The sequence below is a fragment of the Corapipo altera genome, unplaced genomic scaffold (genome assembly GCF_003945725.1).
Source record: "Corapipo altera isolate COAL_440 unplaced genomic scaffold, ASM394572v1 93, whole genome shotgun sequence".
NCBI lineage: Eukaryota > Metazoa > Chordata > Aves > Passeriformes > Pipridae > Corapipo > Corapipo altera.
In genome coordinates this window covers 719,787-740,899 of record NW_020885000.1, presented here as the reverse complement: position 1 = coordinate 740,899, position 21,113 = coordinate 719,787, and the positions used below count along the sequence as shown (strand labels likewise).

At 53.1% G+C, this 21,113-nt stretch overlaps 2 protein-coding genes across 4 annotated transcripts in view; both read right to left on the bottom strand.

The window, feature by feature from the left end:
• The window catches only part of RABL6 (RAB, member RAS oncogene family like 6), a 55,262-nt gene extending 47,868 nt beyond the window's left edge, over window positions 1-7,394 (bottom strand). For all 3 annotated transcript variants that reach the window (XM_027666976.1, XM_027666975.1, XM_027666974.1), the window contains exon 1: window positions 7,014-7,394. In XM_027666976.1, coding sequence (XP_027522777.1) covers window positions 7,014-7,143 — 130 coding nt within the window. In that variant the 5' untranslated portion in view covers window positions 7,144-7,394. The remainder of the gene's footprint in view (window positions 1-7,013) is intronic.
• A 1,067-nt stretch (window positions 7,395-8,461) lies between these two features.
• Window positions 8,462-14,187, bottom strand: AMBP (alpha-1-microglobulin/bikunin precursor). Its single transcript, XM_027667022.1, has 10 exons — window positions 13,982-14,187; window positions 13,254-13,396; window positions 12,920-12,996; window positions 12,360-12,473; window positions 11,610-11,711; window positions 10,993-11,030; window positions 10,122-10,200; window positions 9,866-10,033; window positions 9,553-9,729; window positions 8,462-8,602 (listed from the first exon to the last, which is right to left on the bottom strand). The coding sequence occupies exons 1-10, from the start codon at window positions 14,093-14,095 to the stop codon at window positions 8,571-8,573; spliced, it is 1,044 nt and encodes a 347-aa protein (XP_027522823.1). The 5' UTR covers window positions 14,096-14,187; the 3' UTR covers window positions 8,462-8,570.
• Window positions 14,188-21,113: the final 6,926 nt, after the last annotated feature.

Genomic DNA, 21,113 nt, shown 5'->3' with positions numbered 1-21,113 from the left:
CTGCACAACTCCAGCCTGCTGAGCCTCTGCTCTGTGATAGATGCATTTGATCCCTTACCCAAACCAGCAGTAGTTTGGTTTAGGCTTCAAAGGAGGTAAAGGCCTGAGCCGTAGCTGGACCAAGAACTCCTCCAGGAAAGCCAGAGAGGAGCGGTGACACAGCCAGCTTTGGTGCACATAAGGTTGGAACACCACACCAATCATGGATTAACACAAGAATACTAGGTGGTTTTTCCAAGACTTGTTTATCAAGGAACAAAGGAAGTTGTGGGTACAAGAAGTCTCCTACACACCCTTCCCATTGTATGCAATTAGACTACAAGCCCCCACGTTGTCCCATCAATATGACAGCCCAGGTGAGCCTTCCTTGAGCTCTCTCTGCCCAGCAGCATGGCTGCATGGTGTCCCCTGCAGCTGGGACACCTCTTAAGCTTCTCCTTGAGGCAGACACCTTTTACCTGTGAGAGATTTCTTGAGGAGTCTAAGCAGAGCTCTGTCTAAACTGTGGCTGGACTGCCTCTCCCCTTCAGCTGGGACGCTTCTGTCTGAGGTTCCTTACCTGGGACTGAGAGACCCCTCCACCCCAACAGTAAGGGACTGATGGCATGCAGAGTTAATAGTAATGAAATTGATACTTAGTATTAGTTATTATAAACTTTGTATAGATAATTCCATTAGACATAAACCGCTGTCCAAGTCTGAGACTAAGACTGGACCCAGATGCACGTAAGCTTGATCAGGAGTCTAGAAAGGGGGTCCCCTCTGAACCCTGTGACCCAACAGGAGGGTCTGCCTCAGCCTCCTGCATCTCCAGTCTCTGTGTAACTCATTCCAGCTCAATTCTAACTCCATTTTTCTCTGGGTGTTCCATGCATGTGCTCAGTAGCAGAGTGAACCTTGCCATCAAGCGGTGTCAAGTCACACTTGAACAACACCACATTCAGACCACTTTTGCTCATACACTGCTGATTATTCTTTAAGTGATCTAAATCACCCTTTAGCAACATCCTCCCATCTTTCTGCCTTCTCTACCTCTCCCTGGCCCTCACTTCCATTCTACCATACCCTATTCCCTTGCTGGCCTTTTCTACCAGGTTCCTCCCTCCATTACCTCCTCTACCATTTCCATTTCTCCTTAAACACTTCTCATTCCTTGAGAAAACAGAATCACAGAATCATTTAGGTTGGAAAGGATCTTTAAGATCAACTAGTCCAACACTGCCCCAGCACTGCCAAGGCCACCACTAAACCATGTCCCCAGGTGCCATATCCACATGGCTTTTAAATCCCTCCAGGGATGCTGACTCCTCTACTGCCCTTGGCAGCTGTGCCAGGGCTGGACAGCCCTTTTTGTGAAGAAATTTTCCCAAACTAAACCTTCCCCGATGCAATTTGAGGCCATCTCCTCTCCTGCCACTTGGTACTTGGTAGATGAGCCCAACTCCCTGGCTACAACCTCCTGTCACGAGGCTCTTGTGTTGGTTGCTTCAGTTTAGACAGAAACGCATTCAAAACGCTTCCACAGAAATCAAGTGTCCAAATATCAAAAACTGTAGCAATTAATATCACGAACTTTCCAGAGTCGACCCAAATGTTGCCTGATTCTTTCTGAAAACCCCATGTATTGTTTTCTAAGTTTTCTGTTACAGTGTAGAAACTTTTTTTTTAAAAGACCATCCTTGGTTTTAGTGGTAACCACAGGGTTACTGGGAAACATAAACTGGCCTGAACTGGATTTTTATGCTCGTGTTTTGAATTGGAGCTACAATTCTTTGGAAAATGGGCTACTCACAGACATCTAATGGCAGTAAGGTGATTAGCATTAGGTTGTACATCATCATTTGGGCAAGGAGATCTGCGATCAAAGGCTGCCTTCTGCTGCAGCTCAGGAGCTGTTGCAGTGATTTCAGAGAAGAGCTGAAGAGGTCAACTTGAAGATAAAACATATACAGAGTCTGTAGAGGACTTCTGTCTCATGCTGAAGTTCCACTGTGCTTCTGCTGTTGTACACAGAGGTTTATTCTTTTTCAGAGCTGTTTATTCTTTTACAAAATTACTTACTAACACAGCAGGAAGATAATAAAGGCAAAAATTAACACAGTATTTATAGGCCGACTTCACTTACAGGTCCCAGAGCATCTCTGCAGACACAACAAACCAGCTCCTGCATTTCCTGTCACCTTGTGTGTGATTCTGTTTCCTACTTACAGATGGTGAAAGAAGTTGATGAAGGATTCCTTTGATTTTTTGGAATCATGAAGCAAGTCCATGGCATAAGCAGAATGAGACTCCATTTGTCCCCTTTCAAACTCAAATCTTTTCAATCTGCTTTCACTGCCTGCCTTAAAATGTTAAAATCCATATTCCCCCATGGAATGCAACATGAGACACCAAAACAGTGAGTTTCAAAGGACAAACAGACCCTTCATAAAGAGTCAGGCTCCTCTCAAGGTGCACTTAGAGGATCACTCTCAGATGACGTGGTTGTGAGCTCTCCCCTGAAGGGATAGTCTTACCTCCTGCAGGATTTTCCCAGTGCCAACACTGTTATTTATGCAGTTACACGTGGAGTTGGATCAAGAAACTGAACTGGCTGAAAAATAACCTTGAAATCATCCATTTTCAGTTTTCTTCTGTAGCTCCAGTGCCCAGCTACATGAGCACCACACAGGAGGCACAGTTGAAGTGGAGAGCGAATCCCCCCCACCGCTGAGCAGCTCATGTTTAGATCAGTGGAGGGTGCTTGTGGCACCACATACTCAGTTTGAACAGGTCCAAGGGCCCCTTCCAGCTCCAGAACTCTCCATTAGGATCTCTGTTCTCCTACATAGGGCACAAGATCTCACTGACTCTTCCTGAAGAAAGAAAAGGTCTTTAACAATAGAGCAGGAAGGAGGCAGGTGACACAAATCACTTTTAGCAAAGCAAAATCTGTATTTGGGACTTCAGCTGGGGCAGGTATACTCAGTGACAGGACCTGCAAGGCAGGAAAAGCTGACTGAGCTTCAGAGCACAGCCAGGCAGGTACATCCCAGGGCACAGCCAGGTAGGTACATCCAGGCCTGGGCTGTGGATGAATGTGGAAAGAGGAGCATAATGACAGGTGAAGTCAGTGCTGTCACCTGCAGGACAGTAACAACTGCTGCCTTGTTTTGATTTGAAGTTAAATCAGTACTTACTGCAAACAGCCATAGGTTTACAGCAAAGGCAGGAAAATTATCCGTGGGAAGAAGGGTAGGGATGGAGAATAGATCAAGTGGCAAGGAAAAAGCTAAACAAATCACTTTATTCATATTGTTACTGCCTCAGGAAAACCAGAGGGATTTCCATTCTCCAGAGGGGGAAATAAAAGCAGAGAAGATACAGGTCCAGAGACCAGGTCTCAGACCAACTAGAACTGGAAATCAGGAGTTCCCAGCTCTGCCCATATTCCTCCAGGACCCCGCAGCAAAGATCCCCAAACTAATAACCCTATGCAGACAGCCATAACCTTGTCCTCATTACGGTCTTAGGGACTGCAACTGAAATGCTTTGAGCTGTTTCTGCTGCCAGAAGCAGCACCACCTGCTCCGCAGACCCCCTCAAGCACAAGCAAAGCAGCAGGCAAAGTAGGGCTGGCACATGCTGCACAAACACCTGTGTTAGGCCATAGACAAAAACAAGAGAAAGTAGGAAGCAGCAGGAAGAGGAGAAGCCTTTCTTTTGGGAATTGTGCTGAAAGAAAATACTTACCAGAGTCTGGGAACTATGACTTTAAAGCAACACAAAAGAAGTAAGGACTATAATGCTTACTAAACAGATAGGTAATATTAATTAAGTTTTATCTTTGAAGGCACATTTTAGGCAGAAAAGGAATAAGGAGAGGGACTAGGGGAAATTCTTGAGCTACTGCTCAAGTATTTCAGTACTGGTGACTGTTCAGCCTGTGCTTCAGGCACACACAGCAGTGGGGTTTGTCAAGTGACGTGCACACTGGATGCAGCATATAAAGCCCAGAGCAGGAGGTGTTCTGTGTTCTGGGGAACAGGATGGATGGATTTGAACCTTCCCTGATCACCAGTGGATAACTCCCAGGGAATAACCAGCCAGAGCCATTCGTTTCACCCTTGTTTGCCCATCCCTGCCTTACATAAACAGTCAAGTTTGAGTACCCTTGTGCTGGCACTTCCTCGTGTAATTGGTCTTGTAATTTGTTCAAACAAGCATCACTGCCCAAACGAGATCCACCTCCCCTCTCCACCGAACCCACTCGCTCTGGCCGTGCTTCCTCCCAGGGCCAGCACAGCCCTCAGAGTGGCAACACAGCACACCTGATCCAGGGCCAGGCTATCCCAAGCAGGAAAGCAAGAGAAAGCTCTTACCAGGATTGGTTCCCCATTTTCCCCACCCTTGAAACCATGATCCCCTATAGGCATCCCAGCCATTACATACGTGGCACAGACCCATCATTTTCAGCTCTGTGCCTTCTGAGCGCTCAGGGAACTTTGGTGTTGACTGGGCCACAGCACAGAAACCAGAGTAGCTCTGTGCAGGCAGTACAAAGAGCAAACAAGGAGTGTGTGTGCTGGAATGCCGTATGGAAATGCTTTCCTTTTGAATTAGGATGTCCCAAGCATGTGACTGCTGCCAAGGGTTGGTACTGGCCTTTGCTCTCATCACTTCATTAGAAACCTAAACCTTCCCACCCTGCAATGCTCTTCGTTTTGAAAACGTGACTGTGGGAGAGCAACCATCAAAACAAATCATTTGGGTTCAGTTTAGTGGTACATTCTACCCAGTGCTTGTAACTGTCAGTGCCATTAAAACACCTCAAACAGCATCCCCACAAACAGGGGGCTGTTCTGAGCCCCTCGGCGAGCACCCAGAGCCAGGTACAAGGCTCAGGTCCTGGCCCGCTTTATTAGCAAACAACCCAAAGCATTCTCAGCACATTAAATATATTTCTAGGAAGGAAACAGTCTTTAGTCCAGGATCAGTAGTAATCTAATGCAGCAAGGAAACGTTTCTGTAAATAAGTCATCACAGCACCCTATGGTTTAGGTTTAGGTAGCTCCAGGGGAACTGGAGGAGTTGTAGAGATCTGTGTGTGCTAATGGTGGCTCCAGACCGTGTCCTGCACTTCTCTACTGAATGTCAGGGATTTGTCCAGAAAGGAGAATTGGCAATGCACAGGATTTGCAGCTCTGCCCTTCCCTTGCAATGACATTCCTTCACAGCCCATCTTCGGCTGTGACCACCTCACCATGCTGGAACATTCCCCATCTACCCAGTGCCGAGGCTGTGGAGGGTACTTGGAAGCCCTTTTGTAAGCCAGCCTGTATCTCCTATAAATATTATATAACAGTGATGCTGGGAAGAGTTACTATGGAGATTGGAAAGCTTGCCTTAAGGCAGTGACAGAAAGCTGCAGTTTTATTCCAGCTGTAAAGCAGTAACTAGAACACAAATCCTGGTAACACAGAGCACAAAACAAAAAGCTTTCCTGAGGCTTTCAGTAACAAGACAAAAAACAGTGAAGCTACAGTTGGCATTTTTAGCCTTGCACAAATGGCAGGCAGGTTCACATCCACGGGTCAGTCACCACAGAACTGAGCTGGTCCTGTCCACTGCTGTGCCAGCAGGATACAGTTGAGCTGTTCTGTCTGCAGCACAAACCTGCCCTGTCTGAGGAGTCAACTCCTCTCTCTTACATAATTCACAAGCTGGTATTAGCTACCTGATCTCAGATATTCAGATGCCAGTACAGCACACAGGTGTTCTGGGCTGTGGCTGTGGCCACATGAAGCCTCTGCACAGCTCAACGGTCTGTGACCAGCAGATCTCCAGGTATATGTTCAAGGATGCGGTGCTATATTCCAAGGCAGCAGTTTCACCCTCACCCCCATCTTTCACTGGAAATCCACTCTCAACAATCACACTGCTGTTGTTCACATTCAGGACTGCTTGCTAAGACACTAATTTTATAAATTAAGCAGATGTGCTATAGACAAAGGCACCAAAAGCTCTCCCCAGTAAAGCAGAGCACATCAATAGCCATAACATTAAACAAAGCAAAAAACACCCCAAAACCCAAAGTGCTAACTTCTACATCACATTCTGTTCCAGACTAAGATCCAACATAAGCACTATTCCTGAAACATGTGTGCCTCCGCAGAAATTATCCAGTGCCAAGTTTACAAATCAGTCTTTTTCCCACCTGCCAATCTCTCAGCCTTCTGCAATCTGCCTCCCTGCCTGCCTGAATCCACACAACTGAGCTGGTGCTTGCAGCGCTCCCTAGAACCAGCTCTATTTTCAGCAGGGATGACATAACTGCGTTCCCTGTCTCACGACTGTTACTTTGGGATTGATTTCACATAATTGCAGTGCCCTCCTGAAACACTGTATTAAAAATCACCTTCACTGGCCTCCAAGGAAAAAACACAGCCCTAAGCCTCAACCCTGAGAGGAAAAGAATTTTGAAAGTGTTCCCTAAGAAAAGAGCAAATGTATCAGTTGCAAAGAAGACAGTCGGGATGAATGATGTACCAAGGGCACACAGAGGCATTCACAGCTCACCCTTCATTAGAGCCTGGCAGGGCTGAGCTTTTTAATAGACCATTATCATATAACCACTAGAGCTTAACTATAAACACTATTATCCGGGGCTGCAAGGAAGGTCACCCACGCCCTCAGGGGAGTTACCCTCTTGATGCTTGAACTGACACAAAGTGATGTACAAGGCCCTCTTGCGCTGTGCCACAGCCGGCAGGCAGCGCTCAGGGACGCTGCTGCACCGCGGGGCCCGAGTCCTGCACCGAAAGATAAAAGTTTCCCATCCCTCACTCCTCCCACGCTTCCATGAGCTCCAATGTTTAACTCTACACTTGCCTTTGGGCCAATACGGGTAAAAGCACCACCAGGCACACGAAAAGCACACGCACCACCAGCCTCTCCGGGGTCCCAGCGGCCACCGGCCGGGGCCGTGTCCCCCTCGGGCTGGCCGAGCCCCTGCGACCCCGCGCACGACTCACTGTTATACTGGACTCCCTTGGCGAACCTCCTCTGCAGCGCCTGGTTCATGGACTGCAGCCCCGCAGGGATGTTCTTGTCGCGGACCGCAGCCTGGTCCGAGCCCACCAGCTTCTTCAGGGCCGAGAACATCCTCGCGGTCGCTCACCGGCACCGCCGGGGACGGGCCGAGCGCGGGCTCAGGGCCGGGGGGCGCCGGGCGGCTCAGGGCAGCGGCGGGGCCATGCGGGGCGAGGGGCGCGGGCCCGGCCCGGCGAGAGGGGCTGTGCTGGGGCAGGGGGCACTACCCGGGCATGTCCCGGTGCGGAGCAGTGAGGCCGGTGCCGGGGGCCGGGCGAAAGGGCCGTGCCGCTCAGCCCCACCGGGGGCCGGTACCAGTGTCGGGGCCGAAGAGCTCAGCCCTGCCGGGTGCCGGGGCCGCGGGCCGGGTACAGGGAGCGGGGGCGGAGCGGGTCTCCCGCCGCCGCCATCTTGCCTCTTCCGCCTCGCCGGGGGGGCCGTAGCGCGCGCGGCGCAGGTACGGCGGCCGGCGGGGGACAGCACGGAGCGGAGCGCGGCCGCCGCGGGGACCCTCGGGATCCCCCGTCACCTGCAGAGGCTGAGTGTAGCCTAACCCGTTCGAGACCCCACAGCTCCCCAAAACTCTCTCAGTGCCCTCCTGTCAGATTCACAGGCCCCCACCTGTGACCCCCATAACCCCTCCTGGGGCCATGCCAGCATCCCTGGGTCTCCCTGCAAACATTTCTAATCCCCGCCTGGGACCTCTGTAACCCCCTGGGATCCCCATAACCCCTGTAAGCCCCTCCTGGGACCCCCATAGCTGCCCTCTGACTCACCCCCATAACCTCTCATGGGGCCAGGCCTGAATTCTGGGACCACCCCCTAAACACCTCTAATCCCTTCCTGGGACCCCTATACTACCTGGGACTCCCATAACCCCTGTCATCCCCCCTGTGCCAGCCCCATTTTCTCCCGTGACCCTCATAACCCTGCAATTCCCTCCTGTGACCCCTCAGGGTCCTCTCTGACACTGTATAATCTTCTGCTGCAAGTGATTGTCCTGTGACTCCTGTCCTGGCTACAAATGGGTCTCCCCAGTCCCACTGTGAGCCGGATCCAGCAGCAATCATGCACCTTCAGGGAGGAGCAGACAACCTGTTCCCTCCTTCCCGGCAGCTCACCCCCATTCCCTGGGAAATGGGGGCCTGAACCCCCTCCAGCAGGACCCCCTGAGCCTCTCGGTGCCCCAGTTGGCCACCCCAGCCCTGTGTGTGCAGGGGGCAGCAGGCTGAGGAAGGGTCAGAGACTCAGTGGGTAGCACCCAGCAACCCCACAAAGGTGGGGACACCCCACCAGTGAGGCCAGAGAGGACCTGCACTGCATCCCCTGCCCCTCCTGCCCCTCCTACTCTGCTCCCCACCAGCTCGAGAATGGACACAGGGCTCTTTGATCACATTAGAGACATTTACTGCTGGAGGCATCTCCTGTGCTGCCGGCAGCTGGCTGTGCTGTCCCGTGGGATGCCAGTGCTGGATGCCAGCCCCTCGTCCTCCGCCTGCTCAGTTTGACAGGTGCAGAAACTCCTCATCCTCTGCAAACAGAGAGACACACCAGGTGATGGACACACCCCTTCTCGCCATGTGGTCAGACGGCGATGGATCTGCTTCCTGCTTGTCCCTGCCAGCAGTGAAGGGGGGCAGCAGTGGAGACCCTCCATACACAGCCGTGCAATCCTGGGATGTCACCTTATGTCCCACGACTTGCCATGGTGGCATTAATGCACTTCATATCGCTGACAGGGATAATAAAAGATTGTTTCTGTCCTAAGACATGTTACTCAGGCTCCAGCTCCCATCCCCAGGATCACAGATGGTCCCCAGCTCCTGCATGCTGGGAGGAGGCTTGCTCTGGGTAGGGTGTGCTGAAAGACCCCTCAGTCCCCCCTCTCTGAGGGAAGATTTCCTCTGCCACACTCCTGACAAACTGCTTGTCACTTCACCCGAGGGCTAAGCGGTGCCCGTTGTGCCTCCTGGGGAGGCTCAGGATGGCTGTGCTGAGCTGGGGGGGTCTGGCAGGTGTCACACAGAAGATATATCCCTAACAGGGACCCTGGTTTGATCCTTATTTGGTGTCAGGGTTTCTGGAACCTCCCCAGTCTTTCAGCCCAGGGGGTTTTGCCTGTGCTCCCCATTGCACCTCAGCCTGCTTGGGGCCCTTCCCCCTTTCATCAAGACCATTCTGAAGTTCAGTCATGGCTTCAGCACATCTGCAGCCTGTCCAGCCCTCCTGTGCCATACTGTCTGTGGGTTAATGGCCATATTCCCAACACAGTGCAAAACCATCCCATCCCCATCATGGACTTGTGACAAACCCATCCCAGGCCCATGCCAGACCCATCTTGGACCCATCCAGACCCAGTACAGACCTATCCCAGAGCCAGGACAGCCCTGCACCCACACTAGGCAGACCTAGGAGGTGGTGTAAGGCTGCTACCACGGCTTCCCTGGCACAAGGATGGGCAGTGGGGGGTTAGGGGGGTACCTGCCAATGGAGGAGCCCCACAGTACTCCTTGCACTCCTTCTCCGAGTAGAACTGGTTCCCGTTGCCCTTGCAGCCCCCATAGCTGAAGGTGATGCACTTGCCCTGGGCGGCGTCGAAGGCCCAGCGCGTCACCGGTGCCTGGCAGGGACCTGGCACGATGGGCAGCCTGCAGGCAGCTGTGGGACAGGGCTGTGTGAGGTTCAGGGGCCCCCACACCTCCCACATGGATGCGGGACACATGCTCAGATCTCCTCTGATGGGATCCACCTCCCGTACCCTGGCCTGGCCAGGACTGTCCCACCAGCTGCTCACCCTCAGTCCGGCAGGCCTGCAGGCACTCCTTCTCTGAGTAGAAGTTGTTGCCGTTGCCCAGACAGCCTCCGTAGAGGAAGGTTTCACAGGCCATGGAGGAGGAGTTGTAGAAGAAGCGGGAGAACATCCCGCTGCAGGGCCCGGGGTCCTGGCCCAGCCGGCATGAGTCTGCGGAGCAGCACAGCCCGGGCTGTCACAGGCAGATGGGGGGCAGGGCAGTGGGGTCCCGATGCAGCCCCCCTCCCCTGGGACCTACCTTCCTTGTTGCCAATGTAAGGGGGCAGGGGTCCCGCAGCTGAGCCCTCCTCGGGGGGCAGGACTGCTCTCCGTGCCCTCTGCACCAGGAAGGAAGCACAGGGCTACCATCAGCCTATAGGACCCTGCTGCCCACCCCATTGCCCCTGGAGTGGAGCTATGGAGGCTCCAAACCTCCCTCAGTGCTCCCAGCACTGGTCTTGATCATTGATCTTTGGTCTGCAGGCTGTGATCCCTCCACACCTCATGATCCTGTGCTCATCCTGGGTGGGGACCATGATCATGGGTTGTGGATGAAGACAACTGAGGTACCCCAGTCATGCCCTGTGCTGGGGATGTGTCTCCATGGTGCGTAACCTGCTCTCAAGTCAGCTGGGTTGTTTCTCCTGTGAAAGTCCCATCTCCTCTGGAAAATCTTTCAAAACTCAACCCTGTGAGACTGGGAGGTGCTGACTGATGGCTGCTGAAGGACCAGTGGGGTGCTGAGCCTCCCCATCCCTGGAGAAGGGGCCTACAGCTGGGACACTCACAGGCAGTCGAGGAGCAAGGAGACACCAGCAACCTTCATGCCATGGAAAAAAACAGAGTAGGAAAAGGCTATCGCCTTCTTCTTGGAAATGAGTCCTAGTGCCCTCCTGGCCCCCAGGGCCCTCACCCTGCAGCCTGCACCTGCCTGTGCCCCCATCCTTGCAGGCAAAGCCCATCAGCAGAGATGGAAGAACAGCTCCCAGGGTGGTCAGTGGAGCAGCTGCCCAAACAACATGTCCTACCCACAGATCCTCTCCCTGGACACCAGGTCTCCAGTGAGTTTGGCTTGGGAGGAATGTCCTCAGCTTAGATCAACTTCAGGAGGTCCCAGCTGTGCCACTCACCTGGGGACCACTTCCAGTCTCCTGAGGAACACATTCACCTGGCCCAGATGCAGGAGAGAAGATCAGCAGTGTCAGAGGAGAGGTGTCCTCATCTCACCAAGTACTGCACCATGCCCATGCAGGACCCCGGGGAAGGGGACACCCTCCCAGTTTTCTTACCCTCTTTCTGCTTTTCACCTCCCTCTCACAGAAGCACCACATTAAAATCCCCACACCTCACTGCATCTCCCTAAAATCCCCCCACCCCCCTTCATCCCTCTGAAATCCCCATATCCCCCTGCATCATGCCAGCCCCTTCTGAACCCCAGGCTGAGCAAGGAGCCTCTCAGGTGCTAGGAGCACCCAGCCATGGGGACGAGTCGTGAGTGTCCCTGGGTGTCCCATGCCCTTGTCCCAGCACAGTGATGTGGGTGCATTGATCTGACAGCCCTTTGACTAGAAACTGGTGCAATCCTGACTGATGCATGGCCTTATTTCCTTTCCATCCCATGCTACCAAAGCCCTTGTCTCTCCTTCCTCCCTCCTGACTATCCACCATCTTCCTAGCCTGGCAAACCAAGGAGGAGCAGCCAGAGTGCTCCAGTAACAGGAGAGGCACATGCTCCATGGGAGCTTACCTCTGTTGGCCAGGATGAAGATGGAATCCATGGGAATGCCCGCCTCCAGAGCCAGCTGCTGGAAAGACTCAATGAGGTCCTGCCTCAGCTCTGGACTCCTCCCTGAGAAAGAGAATGGGCTGTGAGCAGGGTGGGTGTGGGAGGGGATCCGTCTGCAGTCCCCAACCAGCCACTGCCCCATAGAGCTCAGGTGGCTGCAGGCAGGTCCAATACCAGCCTCCTGGTCCTTGCCAACATAGAATCAGGGAATCAAAGATCATTGAGTCCAACCATTGACCCAGCACTGCCAGGTCCACCACTAAACCATGTCCCTAAGCACCACATCTACACGTTTTTTTAACACATCCTAAGACATCCAGAACACATCCAGATTCCATCACTTCCTTGGGTAGCTTGTTGTTCCTAACCAGCCTCGACTAAGGCCTTGGACAAAGTGGGTTTAATGGTTCTTAATCATGGAAAACAGCATCTCCTGCCACTTCAGGGCCTGGATTTCCTCCAAGCAAATATCACCACCTTCATCCCAAATCCCATGCTGGTTTGGATGTTCCTTGCCTGATGTGGCTTTAACAGAGCCATGAGACACCACCTCTGCCCTGCCAAAGATGAGCTGTTCCAAGGCACCACTTCCAAAATCCACGGTCAAGTCCCTCAAGGCCAAGGGAGCTGAGAGACCCTTACGTGGTGTTTCTGAGCTGTGCTGGCACAACCCAGAGCCTGCTCACCCTCGAGTGCCATGGTCAGACGTACCATACAGCTTCAGGGTGGTGCTTGGGCCAAAACTGCTTTTCTTCTTCATCAGGATGACAGCATATTCTTCATAATTGGTGCGGAGCACATAGGACTGGATAGACACATCCCATTCTGGGTGAGACAGAGACACAGGGGATGTCATTCCTGCCCCTCAGGGAGAGATGGAGCAGTGTAGGACAGTGTCAGATCTGGGGGCTGAAATCAGGCACCTAATTAAAGAAAACATGATTTTTGGGAAGCAGATTCATAAAATCATGACTTCCTTTAGGCTCACTAGACTCTCAGCTGAGGGAATTGTAAACCAAGGGCTGCAGACAACTGAAATGCCACCAATGCTCCTGAAGTGTGGCTGGTGGGAGCCTGCCCCAGCCTGTGACCCTGGAGACAGGAGCAACCTGCTAGAACATCTCGTCATCCTCTGCCTATGCAGGAACATTTTTGAAACAGCACTTTCCCCTGACTTTTACTCCAGACTTTAACTAGAAATGACAAAAACTGTGGAATGGCCTCTGAGCCCTGCTCTCCCCATCACCCAGCCGTGCCACAGCCCAACTCACTGGGGTTGTAGTAGGTGTATTTGCCAGGGGTACTGGTTTTCTGGTACTCTCCCGAGACTTTTGTGCAGTCACCTTGCCTAGAGGGAGGAAGAAAACAATCAGCTACTTGGAGTGATCATTTCCCCTGGTTATAGCATGAAAATCATGTCTTGGGCGCCAAGGCCATGGCACAGGACCCCCAAAATCGCCCTGCCTGAGGCATTGGATGTTTGCACCCAATCCATTCCCTCCTCAGGGCTTCCAGACAGAGCAAGTAACCCCTCGTGTTCTGTCCCAGCACCCCTGGGTAGGATGGCTCTGGAGGAAGCTCAACATCCCCAGCAATGCCCCGTACCGCAGCCTGGTGCTGGCAGTGCTGATCTGATCGGTGCTGGGGCTGGGGCCCAGCACCAATGTGCCCATGCTGAACTTCTCCTTGTAGTTCTTCATCCATGTGCAGGTCGTGCCAATGGCGATGTCGTACCACTTCCCGTACATCTGTGGGGAGAAGCGAGGGAGGTATCCACCATGAGCGCCCTTTGCCCACGTGAGACATCTGGTTTTCTGCAGAGCTGAAATATTCATGGCCCAGGGAGAAACTGGAAGATGATGATGCAGGGTGCAGAGGCCAGAGCTGCTTCAGGACTTGGGAAGCAGATCAGCACTGAGCAGGATTTTCCCGGGTTCCCTGACTACCAGGCAAAGCTGGAGGCATCAGGCTGCCATCCCCATATGTGTACCGGTGGAACCCAGACCCAGGCACACATTTGGGGCTATGTGAAGCCTGGGAGGGGACAGGGCTGGCTGTGAGGAATCTCCCAGGGAGCCTGAATCCCACAGAAATCCCACAGATATCCCATGAGAACCATCTGAGCTGTCGTTTAGGCTGCAGACACCCTGCCTGGGTGTTTGCCAGGATGAGGCCACCCAAAAGGCTGGCATCCTCTGACTGGCACCCAGGGAGTGCCACTCTGCCAATGCCTGTCCCATAGGCATTATTGCCCTTCTCTCTGGAGGAAAATGAAATCAAGTTTGCCCCATTCCTTTTGCCCCCAGAATTAAGGGACCACAAGCTGCCATTACCCGCTCAGCCTCAAAATTCTCCTGCACTTGGATATCCTCATCCTGGTCTCCGATGGGGGTTCCGCTGGCCACGGTAAAGAGGAGGAGGAGGGAAGGGAGCCTCCAAATAATCATGGCTGGTGACTTCAGAGTGCTGCTGAGCCCCAGTGTGTCAGTGGGATCCTGGACTCTGTGCTGTCCCCACTGCGCAGCAGTGTGACCTTCAGCCCAGGACCAGCAGGGCTGGCTGGCCTGCGGGGGGGCTGCCGGGGGAGGGAGGGTGTACTGCCCGGATGGGCATCACCGCTGCCCTCGGTGGTGGTGGTGATTTGTAGGGAGCTGGTGTGGGGTGTGGGAGGGGAGATGGGCACCCTCCCACCATGCCAGGCTGAGCTCCTCACCCTTGCCTGTTTCTACACCCCTACTGTGGCCAGGAGCTGTCTGACCCTTTATTCTACCTTGGGATTCATATTCCTGCTCTGGCATCCTACAAAGAGCCCTGATGACACCCCCAGGCCCAACAGACCAGCCTGATCCCATGCAAAGGAGAGAACCGAAGGGTCCCCAGTGCTCGCCTCAGGCTGCCTAATCCTGACCAGTGTCTATAGGGAACAGAACCTGAGTTGCCTACTCCCCTTCTGGACCCCCTTCCAGGCAGTCCCAGCATCCTAGATCCGGCTATGTGTCACCCAAAACCACAGCTGAGTGTCCCTGGGCCTAGAGGAGCTGGAAGCATTGGGCACACCATCTTTCCCAGCACTGTTTGCCTTCATGGGATGATTAACTGAAACCAAACAGCCCGAGGGAAACTGCAAACAGAGCAAAGGGCAGGAGCTCCTCTCCAGACGGCCACAGCCCCAATATTTGTGGAGAAGGGCCTGAGCCGACAGCACGTCAGGAGTCGGCCTGACCTTCACCCTCCGTCCCCCCTCAGTCACTGACGGGCCCTTGGATAAGGACCAGCGGGTGCTGCTGCCCGGGCACGGGGCCTGCGGGGTGGCAGTGCTCCGGGCAGGGTCAGCCTGGACTCTACACACATGCCTCCGTGCCACATCCGCGATGTGCCGGGAGACTGGGGGAGATGTGGACGTGCGGCACAGACGCCTCTGGTAGCCCACCCTCATCCCATCCCATCTACTCTCTCCGGAGGAGCATCCCCAGCGCAGCAGCAGCCCTGGGCTTCAGCCCCCGAGCCGGGGGTCCTTCCTCGGAGTCCCGCTCGGGGTACCCTCTGCCTCGGCCCTTCCAGCGCTAGGTGGCAGCCGGTGGTAAGGAATGACAGCCCCGCTCCCATCCCCGGCCTCTGTGGCCCTTCCTGTGATCCGGGCAGTGATGGGCACCGGGGAAGGCTGTACTTCGAGAGGGCTTATAAAAGAGAGGGAGAGTAACTTTTTACACTGGCAGAGAATGATCATCATCATCATGGCTGGGCTTCTCGAACGAAGATTTAGGAGGGCTCTATCCACGTTTGTTACAAACACGCTGGTGGCTTATGAGGCCAATACGAGATAGACAAATCCGATTGCAGAAGGCACAGCAGAAAGACTCCTTAGATGGTGTATTCAGCAGGATACGATTCTTTCTGCGTTGTCTTTTCTCCTCGAGAGTGATCCTGCTGCGTTCTCAAAGGAAATGGCAGCGTTGTAGATGGTGTGTCTCCAGGCCTCCCGACTGGAGGCCAGAGTAGACCAGTTATGATGATCAGTGTGGCCGAGGCTGAGATGTTGTTTCGGGGAGTCCTTGTATCTTTTCTTCGGGGCTCCTCTCTTGCAGCAGCCGGAGGCAAGTTCACCATAGAGCAAGATCTTAGAGAGGCGGTGGTTGGTCCTTCATCCTTGAGACATGCCCTACCCAGCGCAGCTGAGTTCTCAGCAACATGGCCTCAATACTTGTGACTGCTGCTTGTTTTAAAACAGATGTATTGGTCACATAATCTGACCAGTGGATGTTTAGGATTGTACGGAGGCAGCGTTGATGGAAGCGTTTGAGGAGTCGCAGGTGGTGGCGGTGGATGACCCATGATTCAGAACCGTATAAGAGAGTAGACAGCACTATGGCTCTGTAAACACTGATCTTTGTACTTTTCTTCAAGTGTTTATTACGCCATACTCTTTTATGGAGTTTTCCAAAAACACTATATGCCTTTGCTAACCTGTTGTCTATCTCCCCATCAATCTTACCGTCTGAGGAGATGAGGCTACCTAGGTAAGTAAACTGCTGGACTGATTTAAGCTCTGACTGGCCAATGGTGATATGGGGATGATGGAAGGCTTCCTGAGGTGCAGGTTGATAGAGAACTTCTGTCTTCTTTAAGCTGACTTCCAGTCCGAAGAGCTCAGCAGCCTCAGCAGAGCAGGGTGTTAAACGCTGCAGAGCTGCTTCTGTGTGGGCAACAAGGGCGGCGTCATCAGCATAAAGCAGCTCCCGGACAAGATGATTTAAGGTCTTGGTGTGGGCCTTCAGTCGCCTTAGGTTGAAAAGGCTTCCATCAGTACGGTATCGAATGTAGATACCGTCCTGATCATCGAGGTCTGCTGTGGCCCTTTGGAGCATCCTGCTGAAAAAGACTGTGAATAGGGTTGGTGCGAGAACGCAGCCTTGTTTCACACCATTGGTTATTAGAAAGGGCTCAGAAAGTGCATTGCCATATCTGACTTGGCCGTGCTGATCCTCATGGAGGCAGAGAGTGATAGGAGAAGGGGAAACTATTTTAAACTAGAACAGGAGAGATTTAGGTTAGATATTAGAAAAAATTCTTCCCTGTGAGGGTGATGAGGCCCTCACACAGGTTGCTCAGAGAAGCTGTGGCTGTTCCATCCCTGGAAGTGTCCAAGGCCAGGTTGGACGGGACTTGGAGCAACCTGGGCTAGTGGAAGGTGTCCCTGCCCACGGCAGAGGGGTGGAACAAGACGGTCTTTAAGATCCCTTCCAACCTAAACTGGTCTGTGATTCTGTGATTCTATGGCAGGGACAGGTAGCAATGAGAAGTGGAAACTGGCCCTGGAATCACTGTTGGTGCCTGCAAGGTGGCCAGAGCCATATGCTATCCCAGGGCAGCTGACAGGGAACAGGCAGCAGTCACTAAAGCAGGACCAGCTGTCCACATGCTGCCTGCACAGGTAACTGGCCTTCCCGTGGCTCTTGTGCACAGAAATGCCCTATGGGGGTAAATGTGCCCTAGCAGCAATGGACCCAGGTGTGAACAACACAGGACACACTCCTACATATCCTCTTTGGGGACCAGTCTGCCTTACTGGGATCACAAGTGCCTGATGCTGGAACTTGGCAGGGGAGGGAGGAGGATGTGTGACCCCAGCATGTGATGTCCTTCTGTGGCTGTTGCTCTGTTCCTCTCCTCTCTTGCTGGTCCTGAGGGGAGCAGAGGGAGCTGCTCCCTTCCCAAGGACCACAGCTGGGGAAGCTGCAGGCCTGGGCACAGCCAGCCTGCTCCTCTCCTCTTCCATATACGTGAACGCAGTGTGTGCTGTGACCACAGGCCCATGGGCACTGTCCTTGCTGGGAAGCCTAGGAGCTGCTGCACTGGCTGCAAATCTCAGCCCATGCCTGTTGCCCATGCTGATAAGGGCCAGGGAAGTGGTGCAGCCCCCCAGCTCCTTGTTCACTCCCTAAAGCATACTCATCATCCTCATCCCCGACACTGTGGCTGCATTCATGCCAGCATCACTGAACTGCTGCTTTCACAGGGACTGGGGTGGAGAAATGCCCCAGAGCACAGCACTGTGTTGGAGCCTTTGCAAGGGCATGGCTCCCTCTTTGCCCTTTGGTTTTGTGAAGTCCCTCTGGAACTTCCTGTCATCAGCACAGCCTTCGGCCGTCCAGAGGGCTCGGTGTCACCCCTGAACTTGAAGATTTCTTGTTCACTCCCTTCTCCTGGGCATGGATGAAAATGTCAAATATAAAACCCGTCCCAGGGCTGGTCCCTGGGGCCTCCACTGCTGACTATCTTCCACCCTGAAGACCTCTACATGTTGCTTCTGATCCTTCAACCACCCTTCAGTTCATGGAAGAACCTTTCTTCTGCTCCCACAGCAAGTTTTTTCCTTTAATAGCCTTTGGTGTGGTGCCTCATCAGAAGCTCTCTGAGAGTCCAGAGAGATGATATCCTCTGGATCCTCTGGATCCTCTGTATTTGAGGCAGGGTTCCTCTTTGCAGAAGCCTTGCCAGCTTCTCCTCAGCTCTGTGTTCAGCCCCATGCTAAGCAGTCCCATATAGGCTGTGTAATCAGAATTTTCATTTGTTAGCTCCCAGCACCCCATTTCCACAGCTGAGAGCTTCCCTGTCCACCAGCCCCTGCCCAGCTGTGAGGAGCGGTCCCACTCACAGCCAGCACTGCCGCTGTTTCACATGGAGGTTCTTCTCACACATGAACAAACACCATGTGCAAACCATGAGAAAACAACATGGTTCAGGCTGGAAGGGGCAACTGGAGAACATCCAGTCCAACCTCCCTGCTCAAGCAGGGTTCCCTAGAGCAGTCATTCAGGACTGCATCCAGATGGGTTTTGAGTATCTCCTGAAGGGAGGCTCCATAACCTGACACACTGATGGGCAGTTTGTCCTGTCCGTCTGGGGCTTCCTCTAGATTTACTTCAAATTTTCCAGCTCCTCTGAGCAACCTGCTGCAGCACATGTGCCAGGCCAGGGGATGTCCCCACTACCATTGGCCAACAGGCTCTGCACGGGGTGTCATCTCCCTGAAGGTCTTGTTACCCTCCAGGAATCCCTCAGCTCCTTTGAGGGTTTAAGGGCATCACAGAATGTCTTGAGTTGGATGGGACCCACAAGGATCATTGAGTCCAACTCCTGGTCCTCCACAGGACACCCCCGAGAATGTTCTTCAACCAGCTATAGCACCTTTTCCAGGGTGTTCTTCATGTCTGTTTTGAGCTTTTCATTCTCACATTTCCAGGAGAACTGCCGTGTTTTGTGGACTTTCTCATTCTCTCCTATACAAGCTTTCTGTTTCTGAAATGCTGGTGTTTTCCACAGTCACTTGTTAACTCTCCCAACGAACCAGGAAAGGGTTGTGGAACCACCTAAGCTGCTTTTTGAGTTGGGGTATATGTTTTACTCAGGTTTTCATACCCTACTTAACACCCTTCAGGTTATGTTTAAGATCTTGAGTTTTGTGATATTTTAGATAATGTGCCCCATTTCAACATAGCTCCCTTTCCTGAACTTATTAGGGGATATACCTGGCCCTCTCATCTCACTGCAGCATTAAACCAGGCAGTGCTATGGGGTCATTCCCCCAGACCTCTTCAGCCTGTCCCAAGCACTCCAGATTTGGCCCAGATCAGCACCTTTGTGGCTTGTAGTTTGTGGGTTGTAGCTTTCATCACTCCCAGAGGCTTCATTGGCTGTCCCCACAGCCCATGTCTGCATCTTGTGTTGACAAAGTTGGTCTGTGCATGGGGGGAGGGATCTCACAGATCCACTCGCTGAGCTCTCACCTTCTCTGCTCTCAGTGTTTCCAGATAACTTACTGTTCTCATAGTGAGCAGTCTGAATTTTACATTTTTATTAGGAGACCCTGGGATTTTCACCTGCAAAAATGTCTTCACTTACTTTTTCCTACAGTGATTCACTCTATACACTCCCCCTCCTAACCATCCCCCTCCTCTGTCACTCCTACCAAGCTGGTACCCAGGGCATCAGTGTACCTCAAGGTTACCAACCCTTGTCTCTTTGTCCTGGTGTCCAATGCTACCACTTGCTGCCAAGCTTTCCATTGCCTCTTGTGCTCTCAGCACTGGTGTGGAAGCGTTTTCAGTTCTGCCTTTGCCTCTGGGCCAACTTCTGGCATCATCAGGGTTCACACCCTTCTTCTCTGCTTCATGTCCCTCTCCAAACCCTCTGAACATCCAGGGCCCAGGTTGTTTCCCAGACAACTCACTGTGATGATTCTCCCAGTTGAGCCTGCCCAGGGAATGTCTCTGTTGGCATTTGATCAGGGTCAGGTTAATGTTTTTGAAACAGCACTTATGGCTTTAAAATAACAGGTGCCAGGAAGGAGCTGAGGCTGCAGGTGCATGGGCTGGCTTCGTGTCCCACCACCCCTCTGCCCAGGAACAGCATGGGGTGCATGTGCTCTGCAGTGTGTGTTCTTTCTGTGCTCCACAAACCTGTCACCTACTCCTCCTCCTTCTCCTCCTCCTCTCCTCTGCCCACTGGGTACTCCTTAGCTTAGGGCCTCTGCTCCTACCCTGAGGCTTTTAAGTTTTCTCATCCCAGTGGTGGCAGAGAGAAGTCTCTGGGCTTGCGTTGAGGGTGAACACCCCGCAGCACTGCTGGAACTTGTCAGGAGACCTGTTGGAGGCTTGGTTCATGCTCAGGAGACATCTCCCCTGCTTCAGACACTGGCTGGTGTGCCAGGTACTCCCTGCACCTCCTTGCTCTGGGCTTGCCAGCCCTGTGCCAGCAAAGAGGGTAGGCTGGAATGGTGGATCAGGGTAGGTGAGGTGAAGTGACAAGCTGAGAGATTTCAGGTTGGTCAGCCTGGAGAAGAGAAGGCTCCAGGGAGACCTTAGAGCCCCTTCCAGTGCCTAAAGGGGCTCCAGGAGAGCTGGAGAGGAAGTTGGGACAAGTGATGGAGGGACAGGACACAGGGAATGGCTTCCAGTGCCAGAGGGCAGGATTAGATGGGATATTGAGAAGAAATTCTTCCCTGTGAGAGGGGTGAGGCCCTGGCACAGGCTGCCCAGCTGTGGCTGCGGCTGCCCCAACCCTGAAAGTGTCCAAGGCCAGGCTGGGCGGGGCTTGGAGCAACCACTGGGCTAGTAGAAGGTGTCCCTGCCCATGGCAAGGGGGTGGAATGAGATGAGCTTTAAGGTCTCTCCCAACCCTGTGACTTGCAAGGGGTTTGCATGTTTATCAGGGAAACCTCAGAAGATGCTGCCTTGTGTTCCGTGGATCACAGAGTGTTTGGGAGCCCATCTCTGGTGCTCTTCATAAAGAACAGTTGACTGTTCAGCAAAGGGCAGAGCAAAGAGAGACAATACTGAACTGGGGAGGGAAGTGCTACCCAAATCTGGGGGCTGCAACAGGCATAAATCACCCCAAGCTCACAGGAGGCCTGGGGGAGGATGCACAGGTGTCCCTGATGGAGGCAAGATGGGACTGGCTCCATCT

Excerpts from the sequence above, each read along its gene's own strand:
- AMBP (XM_027667022.1), bottom strand. The coding sequence starts at position 14,095 with ATGATTATTTGGAGGCTCCCTTCCCTCCTCCTCCTCTTTACCGTGGCC. Across the intron at positions 12,997-13,253 it reads ACTGCCAGCACCAGGCTGCG|GCAAGGTGACTGCACAAAAG; the intron begins GTACGGGGCATT and ends TCCTCCCTCTAG. Across the intron at positions 9,730-9,865 it reads GCAGGCCTGCCGGACTGAGG|CTGCCTGCAGGCTGCCCATC; the intron begins GTGAGCAGCTGG and ends CCTGTCCCACAG.